Below are 17,796 nucleotides of genomic sequence, written 5' to 3' on the forward strand. Positions count from 1 at the left end.
ATTTGTGTGTGTGTATACACACACTCATATTGCAGTGGGCTAAAAAGACATTATGGAGTACCAACTTTATAACAATTGTACAGTTTTTCTGCTGGAGCACATGTGAGCTTATCTTCTACAGCAGAATTCAGTTGTTAATCTGCTCTGCTGCCATTAGCATGTGTGCTTTTCTTTGTAACAAAATCATATTTCTTTACCGAGTAGTTTTCTTCTGTGGTTTGAAGACTGCCGAAAAGCAGATTAAGAAGCATTAACTTACTTTGGCCCGATGTGGTTGTCTTCCTAGGTGACAAGGCAAATGCAGGAACATGAACAAGACTCTGAACTCCGAGAGCAGATGTCTGGCTATAAACGTATGAGACGGCAACACCAGAAGCAACTGATGGCATTAGAGAATAAACTGAAGGCAGAGATGGACGAGCATCGCCTCAGGTTGGACAAAGATCTTGAAACACAGCGTAACAATTTTGCTGCAGAAATGGAAAAGCTAATTAAAAAGCACCAAGCAGCCATGGAAAAAGAGGTAGGAGATTACGGTTTAGCAGACCAGTCTATATTTGTTAATTACATTGAATTGTCCGCTTCCCCATACTGATGGAGAGATGACATTGTAGTCTCTTACATGTCTGTTTTCAGGAGCCAAGCAAATTGCTAATTAGAAAAAGGCTAATACATCACCTCCTTACACTAAGGGGTTTATGTAACTAGAGGAAAGGTATGTCCTTCATCGCAGTGCATTATACTAAATGTTAGTATACTGACCCCAGAAAAAAATACTGTAAGGGTTTTCCTTTCTTTTGCCATGTATATGCTGTCAATAACTGACTGCCATCAAGTGTTACGGAGGCAGATTAGCCTGCAGAGAAATGTGCCAGCTACGCTTAAATGTTCACCGTCTAGTTGCTTATGGATATGGGGATTTTTATGCTTTTAAATAATTGATAATGAAGTGGTGCCGCCTACAGCGATTATTATTGATTCTTTGTTCATCTTGGATCTCTCGGTGGAGGGCTAAGGATATAGTTTATCATAAGGTGTTGACTTTGTTAGACAAGACTATCTGAACAATAGGGCTGAGGAAATGAGGCACTGAAAAAGGACTCTTGCTGGGTGCGTTGATGTGGGGGTGGAATGAGAAGAGGGTGAGGGCAAGCTCCTGAGGCTCGTGCTTACTCAGAGGCATGGTGAGTATCGTGGTGACTGTACCATGAGTTCTTGGTCTTGGGGCTGAAATGAAATGTGAGCTGTAATCCTTCAGGACTCAAACTGATTTGCTGCTGGATTTGCTGTAGGCTAAAGTGATGGCCAATGAAGAAAAGAAGTTTCAACAGCATATTCAGGCCCAACAGAAAAAAGAATTGAACAGTTTCCTGGAGTCCCAGAAGAGAGAATATAAACTCCGTAAAGAGCAGCTGAAAGAGGTAACTCATCTGTAATGAGAAATGTGAATGTAATACAGTGTGCGATACAGTGCGAGAGCAGTGAACATTCAGAAATAAAAGTGCCACTGTGCGCAAGAGAACTTTTGCTGGATTGCAGCAAGTTCTGCATTTCATGAGCAGTCCTGTGCATACTGTATTTGTTTCATATCTTTGACCTTAGAGTAAGAGGGTTTATTTATATGTTGGCACCTATATGTTTATCTTGTGAAAGTACAAACTTCTCCATTGTTTAATATTACTTTTTAGCCAGAAACATGCAAATTTGGCAATCCTAAGGAATGAAAAAAGGTCATTTAAGAAAGGTCATGAGCATTTTTCTCATACCTTGTTGCTGCCGATATTGACCATGCACTGCAGCAGTTAGTGAAGTTTCTTATCACTTAAATTATATTTCTGTAGCAGCAGCAAGAAAACAGAGCAGTAAAGATGACCTGCAGATTTTTTTTTTTATGAAAATATCTGTAAAACACTATTTAATTTTAATGGAGAAAGCTGTGTAATAGTTTAATAATCACTGTATTGTAGTGAAAATCATGACCTTTGTGAAAGGCAGAGAAACTGTAGAATCAAACTTCCTGATTCTTTTTGTGGAGTGGCTGAAACCGTAAGCACTATAAATAATTTTTTTGAAAGAACCATTTAGTGTTCAACCATCAACTTGTGTGACGCAACTTTGGAGCTTGCTCCAAAGGGGAATATTCCCAAACATAGACATTTCCCAGGAGAAAAAAAGGCTAAAGAGCAGCAGAGCCAAGAAAGATCTGAGAAAAACTATAGTAGCGTGGGCTCTTTATAATAACATAGAATCTTTTTCTAAGTGGGCAGTAGATCACAGAGCACCAAGAAACACTGATGAAATACAGAGGGGTTCTGTCTCATACTTAAGTTGAAAAGTATCACGGCAAGTCTAGTTACTGTATGGGCACCTCTAGTATGCAATTCAAGCAAGCAGAGTCTTTTGCCAAAGATGCTACAAGCTATATATTGAATTTAATACAAATGTGGAAACTGTGGCCTTATGTTTCACCTGTGAACTTCTTTATATTGTTTTTGAAAGTTATGGAGTCTCAGTGAGCAGCCCTGCCTTGATGAGTTACTTAGAAAACATGTGTGTGTTCTGATCAAGCAAGACACAAATTTTCTGATGTGCTTCATGTGGCTGGAGTTTTGTATGAACAACGTTTGTAAATGAGATAGGATGACAACGCTTTCCTTCTCCTCTCAGTCCTTTGGGAGCCTGTAAAAACATTTGTCAAGCAGAATGGCAGGACCTCCAACTATCTTTGTTTTCAGTGGCAAACCATCATTTTTATGTTTTGAGCTAATATATATGTCTGGAAACTGTGGACGTGAACCAGCATTTTGACGAGTTAAAATGGCCAATGCAAAAAAAAAGTTGTGGTTAAATTTGCTCCACTGTGAATTGTCTCCTGGTGTTCCCTTAGATATGCACTATGTTGCTTTTTTGCAGAGGCTGGGATGGTACCGGCCGTGAGAAGGCAAGGTGGAACGGCTTTGTCTGAAACGTAGTTTATTAGGCAGGTCCATCCAGTTGTTCAGGGCCAAGGAGCTTAATGTGACTATTCCACAATTACTTATCTTGCTGTTATCAGGAGCTGAATGAAAACCAGAGCACTCCAAAGAAGGAGAAGCAGGAGTGGCTCTCAAAGCAGAAGGAGAACATCCAGCATTTCCAGGCAGAGGAAGAAGCCAACTTACTGCGGCGTCAAAGGCAGTACTTGGAGCTGGAGTGTCGCCGCTTTAAGAGACGGATGCTCCTTGGCCGCCATAATCTGGAGCAGGACCTGGTTCGGGAGGTAAGAGAATAAGCAGAGATGAGACCTGGAACCACCTGTGTGAAGTGTATCTCACAAGGCCACCTGCCATCCAGTTCCAACGTCACTGAAGTGTTAATTACCACAGCTGAAGTTTTTTGGTAAAATAATGGTTCGATATGTTTTGCAACGCCATCTGGTAATCCCTATGGCATTTAGGGGATCATGCGGTATCAAATGTTCAGATTAGTGCCCTATTGTGGGAGAATTGTTAGATCCAAAAAGTCAACAGACACAACAGTTACAGTCCTTTCTAGAAAATGCTTACTGTGAATCCTGTTGAGCTTCTAGAACAGGAAGAAGAAAAGTGAAATGAGGAAGGAAAAATTACCGGTGGCAGTGCTGTCTGCTTCTGATAAGACGTAGAAACTCTGTTCTCTGTCCTCAAATGCCTTGGAAAGAGGGAAATGCCCTTGTGAACAAAGTGAAATGTCACGTTGTGAATGGAAATCCAAGTAAGTACAAAGAATCTAATAAGTCCCTCTGTCCTCCTGTTAGGAGTTAAACAAAAGGCAGACACAGAAGGACCTGGAGCACGCCATGCTGCTGCGTCAGCACGAGTCCATGCAGGAGCTGGAGTTCCGCCATCTCAGTACCATCCAGAAGATGCGCTGTGAGCTGATCCGACTCCAGCACCAGACCGAGCTCACCAACCAGCTGGAATACAACAAGCGCCGGGAGCGGGAGCTGAGGCGTAAGCACGTCATGGAGGTCCGGCAGCAGCCCAAGAGCCTGAAGGTACTAAGTGATGTAGGAGCGCTGGGCGTGAGCTGCTGGTGGTGGTGGAAAAGTGGTACATTGCAGCTCAGTTCTCATTTGCAGTGGATGCAGGTCCAAGGTATTTTGAAGCTCGTTAATTCGCAGAGGTGTCTCATTTTGTAATGAATACCTTTTTAAAAAAGTACTGCATTTGTCAAGTTGTGTAACTGCCATGGTGCTTGTAGGGCTGCAATTGCACCCTATGTATGAACCATAGCAGTGGTGATCAGGGTTGCAGTGTATTGTAGGCAGGCCATAGCAGCACTATTCCCTCATTTTGTTAGAAAAGCTATTGTTCTCAGCAATGTGCCTTCCTTTTTGTGGTAATTTAAAATGCGTTTAATCTTTGCAGTGCCCTTTTTTTTTCCCCCTCTTCCCCCTACACTGTTTTCTGATCCTTTTCTCCCCCCATATACAAAAAGAAAATCTATTTTTCTGTAATGAAGCAATGTCATTTAAAAACAACGACAAAAAAAGCAAAAGCGTTGTGTTGCTGTGTGCATCAAAATGAACTGCGCTATTGGTCTTGGCTAGTGCACCTTGGTTTGTTGGGTTGTTTTTTTTTTTTTTATATTAAGCCTGTATGCTAGCAAGTATGGGGGGAAGAGAGAGAGATACCAGCCAACTGCAGTGTCCTCAGGAAGCTTCTAGCACTGACCTTTGCTGTGTTGTGCTCTCGTGGGTTTCTTGCACTGCCCTTGTAACTGTGGTGGCTGACCAGAACTATAGGGCCTCTGTAATTGAGGCTTTTAGTGTGAGAGCCTTCACTTCATCCAAAGAAGTCCAGTGGTTTATTCTGAAGTGTCTGAGAAGGGAGTGTAAGGCCTTTCACAAAGCTGCCTGGTACATTTCCTTTGAGGAGGCAGACTTCTTCTCTCCACCCAGTGTTCAGCTGTGCCAGTAACAAAATGAGTGTATGGCATACTGAGCATGGGGTTTCTTTGTTGTTCTAGGTCTTTCCTCTTCATGATATTTCCCATCTGACTTAGTTTTCACCACCTGCAAGTTATATTCTTACAAAGAAAATAACCAACTTGAAAATAGAACTTCAGCAAGAAAAAAAAACAACCTTATTTGTCAATATTGGAATAATATTAAATAGTGAAAACCTAGCTTGTGAGAACAAGGGACCATCTGATCGCTGTTGAGAATCTCCAAGGATATAGTGTATAAATAGCTGATGACTTCACGGGGAAGCTGCGCTGCACTCTGAGCTGAATAAAACTGAAGCAGCTGTATTAGGTTGATCCTTCTGAGATTAGCATGAATGAGTTCTGCCTCTCCAATGTGATGTGGTGCAAACCCGAGTGGGCAGCATGTCCGTTCTCGTTGCCTTGCTGGCAGTCGGGACAGCAGGATTGGCGGTCTCTCTGGGCTGCAGAGGCTTGGCTGCCCTCTCACCTCTGCAGATTCTTCAACCCCTTCCCTTTTCCAGTGAGGACAGGGCTGGAGCGTTTTGCAGGGAGCATGGAAGGCTTGCACTTCGCAAGTGGCTGTTCTGTGATTAGTGAAGGATTTCAGGCTTGAGCTGTCGATCCAGCACCTTTGCGTACACACAGTGCTAATAATGCAGCCTGCCGGACAACCGTTCGGTTTGTAGTACAATCCTCTATTTATTGAGACTGTTCCCTAGTATTAACTCTTTTCTTGCATCTGGCTAATGCAGGCAAGTATTCTTCTTTGACTAGATAATTTGACTATTTGTTCAGTTTCTCTCCTCAGCAACGTTTTCCCGAGAGGGCACGTTTCAGGCTTTCCCTTTGTTATTTAGTGAGGTCCTTTGTCCTGAAAGCAGACTTTTAACGGTCAGCGTCTGTTGCCGCTATTACAGCAGCAGAAGGACCGATAACTAGAATTCACCCTTCAGTGAAAACTGCTGTTATTATTTCAAGTGTTAATTGTGATGCAAATACCCTCTTGCTGGTATTTCACAATACCAGGTCAAAATGATCTTGTCAGAAGTCTGACTGGAAATCTTACCCCTCCCTTCTGTTTCCTGTTGTTAAAGCCTTTGGATTGGAAGCCTGTAAACAGAGTCTGGTGTCCAAGCGAGACTTCACAGAAAGTGAGGACAAAATAGATTGCTAGTGTTTTGCTGTGACCAGGTCCCTGATGGGAATGTGTAACTTGCTGACACTTCCCTTAGGGGCAGGGAGAAACAACCTTAAAGGTTTCCTGGAGCAAAATAACTTCCTATGAATTTAGAAAGGATAAAAGCGATGTACTCCTCTCCATGATATATGTTTTGGTTTGAATGAAACCCATCTTTGTCCTGTTTTCTGCATCAGATTAGCAAAGTGGAATTGTTGGTTTATGCAGCAAAGCATGCTGATGTCTAAATTGGGCTCGATATATTGTCTGATCCCACTGCATCTTTCTAGGTAGCTGCAAGTGCTGCGCTTATCACCTACCCTGCTGAGCCTTGAGTTAGTGCCAGGAGCAGGCAGTGGAGGAGCTGACGGGAGACATGCACATATATGTGTGTGTGTGTGTGTGTGTGTATATATATATATATATATATTTATCTAATCTGCCTTGCTGGTTCAGATCCCAGAGCTCTTCCAACTTGTTCAAGGCACAGGAATCTGTTCCTATGCTCTGTTCCTGCCCCCAGTGCTTCAGGATTTGACCATGGTGGCTGAGAGTGGGAATGGCCCAGGGTGTATGCTGACTGCCCTGATGTGGGGGTTTAGGGGTTTGTTTGTTTTTTCTTACCATGGCGAACTTGCCTATCTGTCAGTTAACCACCATCGCTCATCACTTCTGGGTTTTGCTTACTTTAGAAGTATCCAGGCCAGCCCTCCAGTGGAAAGACACGGGGAACTCCAGAACACCCTCCTTTTTAGGGTCTTAAAACACTTAGCAGATGTTAACCCTTACAAGCTGCTCTGGAGGGGCAGGTAAGGCAGGTGAAAGAAAAAAAATAGTTAATTTCCTCACGGTCATACAGCAAAATCAGATCCAGATACCTTTTCCAGGATTGATGTCTCCCAGCCCTGTGTGCAATCAAAGTGACGTCTCTAAACAATACAGAGACGCTAGCAAAGTGCAAAGGGAAAACTCAGTCTCCAGTAAGCCTCCGTTGGGACTGGGGAATCGTTTCGTTTGCTAGACCAGCACAATGCTAATGTTGCTTGTGGCATACATCTTCAAGCGTCTAATCTTTCCTAGCCATTTTTTGAGTATCTTTATGAAAACCAGGCTCGTAATATCAAAGGTTAGAATACATCTTACCTTCATCAAACCCTCAATGGAAAAAGCATTGCTCTTTTTCCCTGTCCCTTCCCATGCACCAGATTTGCTTCTTTCATAACATCAAGTGCTGTTCGTATATATGTGCCATACAAGCACAGTCGTGTGTAAGTATGGCTTTTGGTGCTAATAAATATTAGTCCTGTCCCTCAAGAACTTTTCTTGAAAAGCAACACCCAGGACTGGATCCAGTCCAGTGACAAATGTGAGGCTCTTTGTGCAGAGACAGCTGTATTTAGGCTGGAGCTTTGTTATAAAAGTGTCTGTATTGTAATTGTTTTGCACAGTAGCAGTGTCAAAGCAGCTGCAGCAATAGTCATTGCCTCTTGTGTATTTTGCTTCCCTCCTTGCACTGTAGATGTTAATATACATTTGTGGATTCTCGAACTCATATCCTTAATGTAATCCTAAATATCCATTTGAATGGATATTTCTCCCATTTGAAACGTGCTGTTTTTTTCTTTGTTTGTGTCCCCTCCATCTTTCCAGTCAAAAGAACTACAGATAAAGAAGCAGTTTCAGGATACATGCAAGATCCAAACCAGACAGTACAAAGCACTGAGAAACCATCTGCTGGAGACCACGCCAAAGAGTGAACATAAAGCTGTCCTCAAACGGCTCAAGGAGGAGCAGACCCGGAAGCTGGCTATCCTGGCTGAGCAGTATGATCACAGCATTAATGAAATGCTCTCTACACAAGCTGTGAGTCGCCTCCGAGGGACCCAGGGTTCCTCAGCCAAATAGGGATGTTTGCATTTTAACCAATCTGTATCCTGACAGCAGGCTATCTGCTTCCTTGCTACATGCGCCATACCCAGCACAGTCATTCCTCTGTATTTAAAAAGCAGCATTCAAACGCAGAAGAAAGAGGTATTACCCCCTTCAGGCAGGTTGAAGTTGAAGCTGCTGTTGCAGAGATGCAAAGTGATGCATCTGTGTGGCCAGAGGACTGCTTTTGCATGAAGTTTGACAACATAAATGTCCCTGTAGGAGCATTGTTAAATAATGTGCAGCTTGCTGTCTTAAGTCATCTAGGCTTTGATTTGTCAATACCAACCAAAGCATGTCCCACTGGTGGAAGATGCTCATTGAGTCATGGAGGAGTCCAGAGTTTTGACTGTAAATCTGAAATAATGTTAAAAGTGTTGTGAAAGTTCTGTGATTCCTTCTTTAAGAGATTCCTTCTTTAAGGAATGACCACATGAGCAATGCTTTGAGTCCTTGCTACAACTGAATGTGCAGTTTTCTTTGCACTTCTTGCATATTGCGTCCTGCTCACATCACTCTGTACAAATTTGACACTGTGAGGCAGGGTAGCTGATTAAATTTATGTATGAGAAGGTTAGAAATTCAGTATCATATTGCTTTTAGGTTTATGTCATTATATTCTTTCGCCCAAAGTCCTGCATTGGCAGGGATATGGACTTAAGTCTCCTGCGTACAGGTAATTGGTTAATCCAGTTGAACAGAGCAAGAGATCTTCTCTGCCTCTAGCAAGAGGAGAGCTGTGGATGTTAGCACCTCCGGCAGTCTGGTCTCTGCAGTATGGATCATGGTTCCTGAAGTGCCAGCGCTCATCACTTGCATCAGCGCTGTGGGCTCGCTCGCCAGCGCTCATCAGCATCACTTGCATCAGCGCTGTGGGCTCGCTGTCACCAGCCTTTGTCACTATAGGTCCTCTGTTCAGTGAAACGAAGTACAATAGAGACCAATTGTATTGCTAAGAAAACAAAGTCCCATCCCATTCTCTTCCCCTCCTCGCAGTCCTCCCCCGGAGTGTCATGAGTGGTTACCCCATAGTGAAACATCTCTATTGTCTGTCTTTCCCAGCTGCGTTTGGATGAAGCACAGGAAGCAGAGTGCCAGGTTTTGAAGATGCAGCTGCAGCAAGAATTGGAGCTGCTGAATGCATATCAGAGTAAAATCAAGATGCAGGCAGAAGCCCAGCATGATCGGGAGCTGCGTGATCTTGAACAGAGGGTATCCCTCCGTCGGGCCCTCCTTGAGCAGAAGGTAAAATAGTCAGGCGAGCATCATTAGTGTGCTCCATATTTCAGATCTTAAATTGCACTGTACTTATCAATTGTGCAAGAGAGAAATTGCTTTTACCTTGCTGTATATAGTAACACAGATCATTTGGGTATTTGCCTCTCTGGGATGATAGCTCGGTGACACATAGGCTAAACTTTCTGCCAGCTCAGCCGTCCTATGTGAGCAGCTTCTGGCTGGCATAGAGCTGCTTGAACCATGCCAGAGGGAGCCATGCCTCTCTGGGCAGAAGGGAAAGTGAACTGTTCTTTCTGTCTCTGAGCTGCAGATTAGCTTCCCGGCTCATTAGAGGACAGACAATAACAACCTAAAGCTGGGTGGGGGTGGAATTTGCATAGTATCAGTAGTAGGTATCTTTGGGGAAGTGGGGGGGGAAGGTAAAATGTATTTGAGACCCTGTATTTTATGGTAATATTATTTTACTGCAGATCTGCTCCATTTGTCAGTCCGTGGAGACCAGGCTGCAGTTTCCCTATGAAATTATGCTTGTTATGGAAACGCTGCTGTCTGCAGCGTTTCCCTAAACAAACTGAAGTAGCCAGACCCACAGGCATGGGTGACCTGCTGCTCCCTAGATTTCAGCTCGTAATTGGCTATGTGTAGTAAGGTGGTCCTTGTTGGAAGTATGCTTTCCTATGCGGCGCCAGACACGCGGTGTGTATAGAAATGTGAGCGGCCTACACAAACCAGGGGAAGGGTAGTGCACCAGTAAGTGAAAGGAAATACACAATCAGCCTTCCTCCTGCAAATTTTTTCCCCTTTGATTTGCCCTGTGGGTGCCAGCCATCGCCATTCATGCCCTATGCGGCCAGACACGCGGTGTGTATAGAAATGTGAGCGGCCTACACAAACCAGGGGAAGGATAGTGCACCAGTAAGTGAAAGGAAATACACAATCAGCCTTCCTCCTGCAAATTTTTTCCCCTTTGATTTGCCCTGTGGGTGCCAGCCATCGCCATTCATGCAACATTTCCCAACTTTGCTGATCAGTGGTTATTAAATTAGGGCAATTACTCTGTGGCCTCGAGGTTCTTCACACTTACCTTCTCCCAGAGGCTCACAGATTGATGCTGGGCTGATAGAGGGCCCTTGTCAGAATAAAACTGCTCCACCTCATGGTCAGCCGAGGAAGCATCTCCGAGAAGACAGTGCAGTCCTATTGTGTTTTGGTCTCCTGCAAGTAGACTTGAATCTCTGGAAGTAACTGAATTTGTGAAAACAGAGTTCCCGTGTGGTGCTCGCATGTGTAAACAGCTGTCTTCAGACCCCATCGCTAGTTATTTTGCTCCCATCCAGAAGAGGACAGCTCCTGTCACAGCCCTGCATTTGTGTATATATTTATGCTGGGTGTGCATTGCCCTCTGGCGGCATGATCTGACGAGAGCTCTGGGAAGAAGTATGCCACAACGAGCCTGCTGCTGGCCATTGCTGCTCGTCTGTGGGAGCAGCATATATTGCATTGCACGTAGTATTATGTTAAAAGTTGAAGTGAGGCCAGTGTCTTACGGAAACACACATCAACCAATAATAATGTTGCATAAGTCTTTCAGTGTGGACCAGGATTGAAGTCTCTGTGCATAGAAAGCCCCTGCGAAGCATTTGGCATCAGTAATGGTGATAGGAAGCTTTGCAATGCTACATCATAGAAAAAAAAAAAAGATAAAATTAAGACCTAGCATAACTTTCCTGCGTATGTTAGTGTCGTCGTTTAACCTCAGCCGGCGAGCGAGCACCACACAGCCGCTCGCTGTTAGTGTGCCCTGTGTGTCCCTGTGTGACTATTAGAATAGCCAAAGATTGGATGGTCCTTCAGTTTCCATAGGTGGGAGCCTTTATTTAGCAATACATGCAGTGCTAGTGCATTGCAACTCACAAAGTCATGGACCAGCAATGAGACTCTGTTTCTTGCTGGGGTTACAGTCACTCAGTGGCAGCTCGAGGGAAAACATGTGGGTGCAAAGGTAGATGCATCCTCCCTTTGCAAGGGTATTCTTTGGGGGGAGGGGGCGTGTTCTGTTTTTGTAAGAATTAAGAGTTGCGAGTATTCTGGTGTGGGTCGCTCAGCGATGTCATCTGATGTTTGCTTGCATGTGCTAACTGAAACTGGCAGCCAGAGAAAGGGCAGGTATGTGAGCAAGATGAATGTCTGAATTTACATTCACAAATATATACATAGCCTGTGGCAAAGTCAGTCCCTGATGTTCAATAATAAACCAGATTCCAGAAGTTAGGGTGTGCACAGGACTCTGCTTCCTTCTCAGCACAGTGCTCTTTATTTTTGATGGTGCCCATCACCATAGTAACTCACCAGAGCATACATGTCTGACTTAGGCTAAGGAGGGAGTAGCCAGCCCCGTCAATGCGCAGCCTTTAAGTGCCAGTGACTGAGGTGCTGTACAAGCTATACCCTGATGTATGTTGTTTGTGTTGCACCAGTAATGAGCGTGTCCCAAGAGTGTCTTTAAAAGACTTCAGATTTACTCATTTCCTTCCCACGTGCCTCAGACACCTCATCTTCAGAGTCCTGCAACCTGAGGTCGTTTCTAAGTGATGTCATTTTAATGTGGTGTGTTAGGCGTGCCTTTCTTTGAAGTTCAGTTGCGCTAAGTCCTGTGCGTTATGCTGTCGCAAAGCCTGAAAACTGAGCAGCTGGGCATGCTGAAGACGCTGTAGTTTTGAAAAAGGAAGAGGAGGATTCCGCTTAGCTAGCAAGACTGGAAAAAACAAGTGGAGCATTTTAAAGAGCTGACGTTAGAGAAGGCACCTTCTTCCTCTTCTGCCTTGTCCAAGGCGGCTGACCACCACGTGGCTTTCAGCAGGAGTGAGCAAGGCTGCTCTATGGAGAGAGTCAGTGTCACTCACCTAGTGCTAAGAAACAGGCAAGTGGATAAGGCAGTTTCTGAAAGCCCCAAATGGCTCAGAGCAGATTGTTTCCTAAATTCCAGATGAAATCACTTTGCATATTCCCTGACTAAGGGAAGAGAGCGCTTACAAGTACAAGCTCTGCCCAGTACCTTCAGCACAGCCCAAGATAACACCTCTTGGCCACGTTGCTGCTGACAACAGGGGAGATGCCAGTGAGCTATGCTAAAAGTCTTGGCTGCTGCTTTTTACCCATTTGGTCTTTTTCACTGAGGCCAAAAGTAGCTTTTTCAGTGCTGGCAAGAAGATAATGGAGTGGTTCTTTGGTTCTCCACCTGACTGCAAAGATTTCAATAAGAAAGGCTTTCATCCCTGTCTCATGGGCGTCAGGAGGCCGTAGCCCCATGTTTTCTGTACTTGGAGAGCTGATCCCAGTGCCCCTACTAAAGTACCGTTGGAAACCGATTTGGAACAGTGTTACAGGGAAGAAATTGGAGTTGCCAGCTTGCATATCATCTAGCTAATAATCTGCCACACAATTCCAACATCACTGCCTGCTTTCTCAGCCACACACCTTGGAGAAAGTATCAGGGTAATGAAACATGAGAAACCAATTTAGGAAAGGGGTGGGTCGGAGGTGATAACATGAGCTAAGAAAATCTGGCCAGTGAACATTGGAGAGGAAGCTGGATGTGGGCTCGTACATTGAATCCTGGAGAAAATAGCAGTCGTCATCATCAGATTCAGCAACAAACAGTGAAGGTCACATTAAGCTGTGTTGGCAGGTATTTGACTGTACAGGCACTGTGCTTGGCTGTATCTGAAGGTGCTTTCCCAGTAGGCTTTTCTGGAAGCTGTAGATTTTCCTGCATCTTAAAAGATTAACCTATGTCAAGCTGTGAGTATCACCACAAACTTGGGCTTTGCATCCCTAAAACTTCTGTAATCACCAGGGAACAGGGACCAAGACCCTCCAACTGGTGTTCACCATGCTTTGGCGTGTGCAGGTCTATGGGACTTACCCTTTTGCATTCAGAACAGATTGTGTGTCAGTGGACATCTGATCTAGATCCAGTCTCATGTAGAAACATGGGGAGAAGGTTCATCATTAGCTTGCTGTTACAAGTCCTTCAGAGAGTTGAGGCCATGCCTGTAAAGGAGTCCTGCTGCTACAGACTGTCTCTTCTTTTTTCCTTCCTAGATTGAGGAGGAGATGCTGGCGTTGCAGAACGAGCGTACTGAACGGATACGAAGCCTGCTGGAGCGTCAAGCTCGCGAGATCGAAGCTTTTGACTCAGAAAGCATGAGGCTAGGTTTTAGTAATATGGTTCTTTCTAATCTCTCCCCCGAGGCGTTCAGCCACAGCTACCCGGGAGCTTCTGGCTGGTCCCACAATCCTACTGGGGGTGCAGGACCTCACTGGGGTCATCCCATGGGTGGCCCACCACAAGCTTGGGGCCATCCAATGCAAGGTGGACCCCAGCCATGGGGTCACCCCTCGGGGCCCATGCAGGGGGTACCTCGAAGTAGTGCTATAGGGGTCCGCAACAGCCCCCAGGCTCTGAGGCGGACAGCTTCTGGGGGACGGACGGAACAGGGCATGAGCAGGAGCACAAGTGTTACTTCACAAATATCCAATGGTTCACACATGTCTTATACATAACTTAAACAATAACTGAGGGTGGCAATTCCACTGGAGCTGTCTGCCAACAGAAACTGCCTACAGACACCAGCCCAGCAGCCTCCTCAGTGCGGTGCTGACGTGTGGAAGCTGGGTGCACATGGAATATTGTATTCATTTTGTAAAGCATTACGTTTTGTGTTTACTAACTGGGATGTCATAGTATTTGGCTGCAGGGTTTGGGGGGGGTGGTTTTTTTGGGTTTTTTTGTTGTTGTTTTTTACTTTTTGGAGGGGTCTTGGGAGGGCGTCTGAGAAATATATGCAATTAGTCAGAAGAGTTGGATGGTGGTTGTCACACTGACAGGACAGAAGGGCCTCAGACTGCCCTCGTCACACCATCCATAGGAAGTCTGAGGGAGAATGGAGACCTCCTCCCATGTCCGTAAATTTCGAACTGCCACCCTGCAAAAACCAGGCGAGCTGCCTTTAAACCAACATCCAGGGGAGGAACAGCTGGATCTTCTGTTCCAATTTTAGTTGTCATTAAATTGGATACATTTCTAGGGTATTGCCTCTGCCAAGAGGCATTTTCAAAGACTTGTAGGTGAGGAAGAAGGCTGAGAAGAGAGGCCAAGAGACACCAGGGCTCAGCAGGGCCCTTCTACCCAAGTGCCCGCTCCGTGTCATGTAAGAAGTGACGTTCTCTCAGAAGGCACTGGTCAGCTTCCCGAGAAGTGTGTAGGTAAACCTGTCTGGAGGGAACAGGCTAGAAATGTTCAAAATTGTATTCCTGCTTTGGCACTCCCTGACTGTGCTGCTGGTAGCTCAGACGAGGTTGGGCAGAGGAGCGGAAGTAATGCACTTGTACAGCTAATACTGTGACATCTCATTTTAGCTAAGCATCAGAATAATTACTGGAGCCCAGCGTAGTCCTTTTTGCTCCATTCAGAAATGTTTAGACTTTCAGCCAATCAGTCTCAAATGCCAGAGGTATTTTGAAGGATGCCATAGTCACAAAATGCCATTGATCGGGTTTTTCATTATTACACTACATCCACCAATTTATTACCTTTTTGGCTTGTTGCAATTTCCTGTTTACATGTAGAGTGTAGCCAACTGTTTAAATGTTTAGTTGCCACAGTGTACCAGGAGGAGCTGAGCCAATGACTCTTTCCCAGCTGATGACTAACCTACATCACCACTGTAGATCTTGATGCATGTGAGGCTCCTTTTTATTATTTTCGTTGCTGCAATACTTCAACTTTTACAGTCCCTTGAGATGCTGTGATACTTTGGCAGCATATCACACCATGCGAGAAGGCACTACTTCCAGAGGCTCGTTGGAGCTGCTGTACTACTGAAAGGAAGCAAAGGAGGTTGTGAAATCCATACGGTGATAAAGGGGTCAGGGAGTCTAATCAACCCAATGACTTTGTGGCATCGTGTCATCCCTTAGTGCTGGAGATGCCCCCGTGCTCTTGTGCCAGTGCCAGGGCGGTCTGGGTCAGCCAGCACTGTGGGGCTAGGGAAAGAGCAGGTAGATGAAGTTTGGCTTGAGGCAAAGATTTCCGTCTTGGGGACTGACCAGCCAGGGTTCTTTGTAAATGTTTATCCTTGCACACTAATCATCTTGAAGAAAACACTAGCTGCTAACTCTAGGATTTGCCTTTAATATGTTTATAGGGCTCAAAAGCAAGGTTTTCCGAATGTGTTTGTCCATGTGACATATTTATATAGTAAATATTCTAGTGTCTCGCTGCTGTTCAGTACTCTCAACAGGGCGACGTTCTTTCGTTAGCTAAATTAACATCCACTCCCAATCCTTAACTCTCTGCCAGTGTCCGGTGAATCCAACTGGGATTTCTAGCATCTTGACGTAGCACATCACTCTAATCAAAGATGGAAACTTTACCAAAATATGTTTGAGCAGCCCTTAGTAAGGAGCTTTGTAGTACTAACAGTTGGCGGAAGCCTGGGATGAGGCGGTGGTCCTGTGGAGGTGACTCTGGTTGCCCCCCGGGGCAGGCTGTGACTGTGAATTGTCCTGTCCTTTCCTCTGCTATGTTTTTATGTGGAATTGGATGTTTTGGGGTCATTCTTTTGCATTGCAGTGTTGTTGAAATGCAGCGAAACTGAATTAGGAAAGGTACCTGTATTTTCCTGGGTTTAGAAAGACAGACAAAAATGAAATGAAAGGCCAAAATTGCATGGGATTTACCATGTGAGAGTGGAGGGTGTGCCCAGAGCATGGTGCTAACACAGCGTTTTGAAGTTCAGCTCCTCTATCACAAACAGCAGCAGTGACGGCGGGGACAGGCTATACCTGCAAGTTCAGTGGGTTCATTCTTTTGCTTCTGTTATGGTTTGAATTTGGTCAAAGTCTCTGGCTTAAATTGAGCTACTTCGACAGAATTCTCTCAACCCATCTCTTTGTGTAATGTCAAGCATGACTGAATGCTGAATCCAAATGATGGCTATCCCATATTGGCTTTTTTTTGTATTCAAAAAGAATTGTGTAGTAACCATTTTTACATGTATATCATGTGCAGACCTGGACTATTCCAACAAGTTAATATTTTAATTAAAATAGTTTGCAAAAACTGATTCAGATCAACTGGTCTAAATGTGTGTGTCCCTGTGTGTACGTGGGGGAAGGAAAGCTGTCCCAAACAAGCCTGATCTCGAGAGAAAGCACCCCATTATGCAGCTGTAGCCAGAGGGACTCAAGGTCAGGCTGTGCCTTGGAGGTATATGAGGAGGCCCTTGGTGCTGAGAATTTTAATGTGTCTCTCGGGTATATTTCTGAGATACATAAACAGCTATAAAATACGCTGGAGAGACGCAAACACTCTCTGAATCAGTTTGCAAACTCTATTTTTAAAAGTAAGACCAATTACTCCATATTGTACTCGTTGCAGTCATGCCCTAACTTTGGTTTTAAAAATACTGTAATCTGTAAATTGTGGAAACTACTCCAGTACCTCAGCAAAGATGTTCTTTTACATCTTTTATGTTCGTATTTAACACTGGGGAAACTCTTCTGTGTGGACTACTTTGCAAATTTTATTGCGGTATTTTCAAATCACCAGCTTGACCCCTGAAATCTCTTATTCTGTGGTTATTTTTCTCTCCCCTTTGCAAAGACCTACAGTTTTGATGTAGTTTAGCCCAGAGATGAAAAAAACAGAGGAGCCGACATTCTCACCTCTTTCTGATTTGAATTTCTTTTGATTTTAATTAAAAATCAGTGAAAGGGACCATGTTTTTCTTGTTCTCCATGGTCCCTGGGAGTCAGCAGCCACCTCTCCCTTCCATGTTGAACGTTACGTGCTTTGTTCCTCGGATGCAGCACTGAAATGGAGGCCAGCTCTGTTTCACCTGCGTTCGCTCCGAGCCTGTGAGCTTCAAAGGGGTTGAAGAAATAAATGTGGTACGATACCAAGCTTTCCACAGAAAATTCCCTGCAGCCATTCCTTGCCTGGCTTGGGGCCGGGCTGGCATCGCTCTGTATCCCACCCAGCCCTCCCACTCCAGAAGAACGTGCATTGCACGCTAGCTGTAACCTGCATGGGGTGCACCCTGGTCGATCCTGGGATGATGCCGTTTATTAACACCACCCCCCCACCCCCCCGGGGAAAAGGGCCCCTTGCACTTCAGGCTGCCCTGCCCCCTTGACCCTGCTTACGTGCCATTTCTTGAGAGGCAATAAATTGTATTGTACCACTGTCTACCATTACTCTGTTGAATACGCACATCTCTCTGGATATATATATGGTATCTCATTTGTATATATTTATATACTCTGTATGTACGTGTGTGTGGGTATACGTGCACACACATCATGCTGTGCATTTCTGTCAGGGCACTTCAGTTCTGCTGTTCTTTAGCACTCCTGTTCATGAGCAAAAGCAAACCCTGCAGCAGGGCTCTCTAGGGCGAGGGCATGTACATCTGCACAAGCTGTGCTAGGGCTGA

At 44.8% G+C, this 17,796-nt stretch overlaps 1 protein-coding gene across 2 annotated transcripts in view; it reads left to right on the forward strand.

Annotated features, from left to right (window-relative positions):
- TAOK1 (TAO kinase 1) overlaps positions 1-16,422 on the forward strand; it is a 38,406-nt gene extending 21,984 nt beyond the window's left edge. For both annotated transcript variants that reach the window (XM_009278160.2, XM_019471814.1), the window contains 7 exons: positions 287-523; positions 1,293-1,421; positions 3,056-3,259; positions 3,776-4,015; positions 7,778-7,990; positions 9,119-9,301; positions 13,400-16,422. In XM_009278160.2, coding sequence (XP_009276435.1) covers positions 287-523; positions 1,293-1,421; positions 3,056-3,259; positions 3,776-4,015; positions 7,778-7,990; positions 9,119-9,301; positions 13,400-13,861 — 1,668 coding nt within the window. In that variant the 3' untranslated portion in view covers positions 13,862-16,422. The remainder of the gene's footprint in view (positions 1-286; positions 524-1,292; positions 1,422-3,055; positions 3,260-3,775; positions 4,016-7,777; positions 7,991-9,118; positions 9,302-13,399) is intronic.
- The last annotated feature ends 1,374 nt before the right edge of the window (positions 16,423-17,796 follow it).

The sequence above is a fragment of the Aptenodytes forsteri genome, unplaced genomic scaffold, assembly GCF_000699145.1.
Source record: "Aptenodytes forsteri isolate BGI_AS27 unplaced genomic scaffold, ASM69914v1 Scaffold66, whole genome shotgun sequence".
Classification (NCBI taxonomy): domain Eukaryota; kingdom Metazoa; phylum Chordata; class Aves; order Sphenisciformes; family Spheniscidae; genus Aptenodytes; species Aptenodytes forsteri.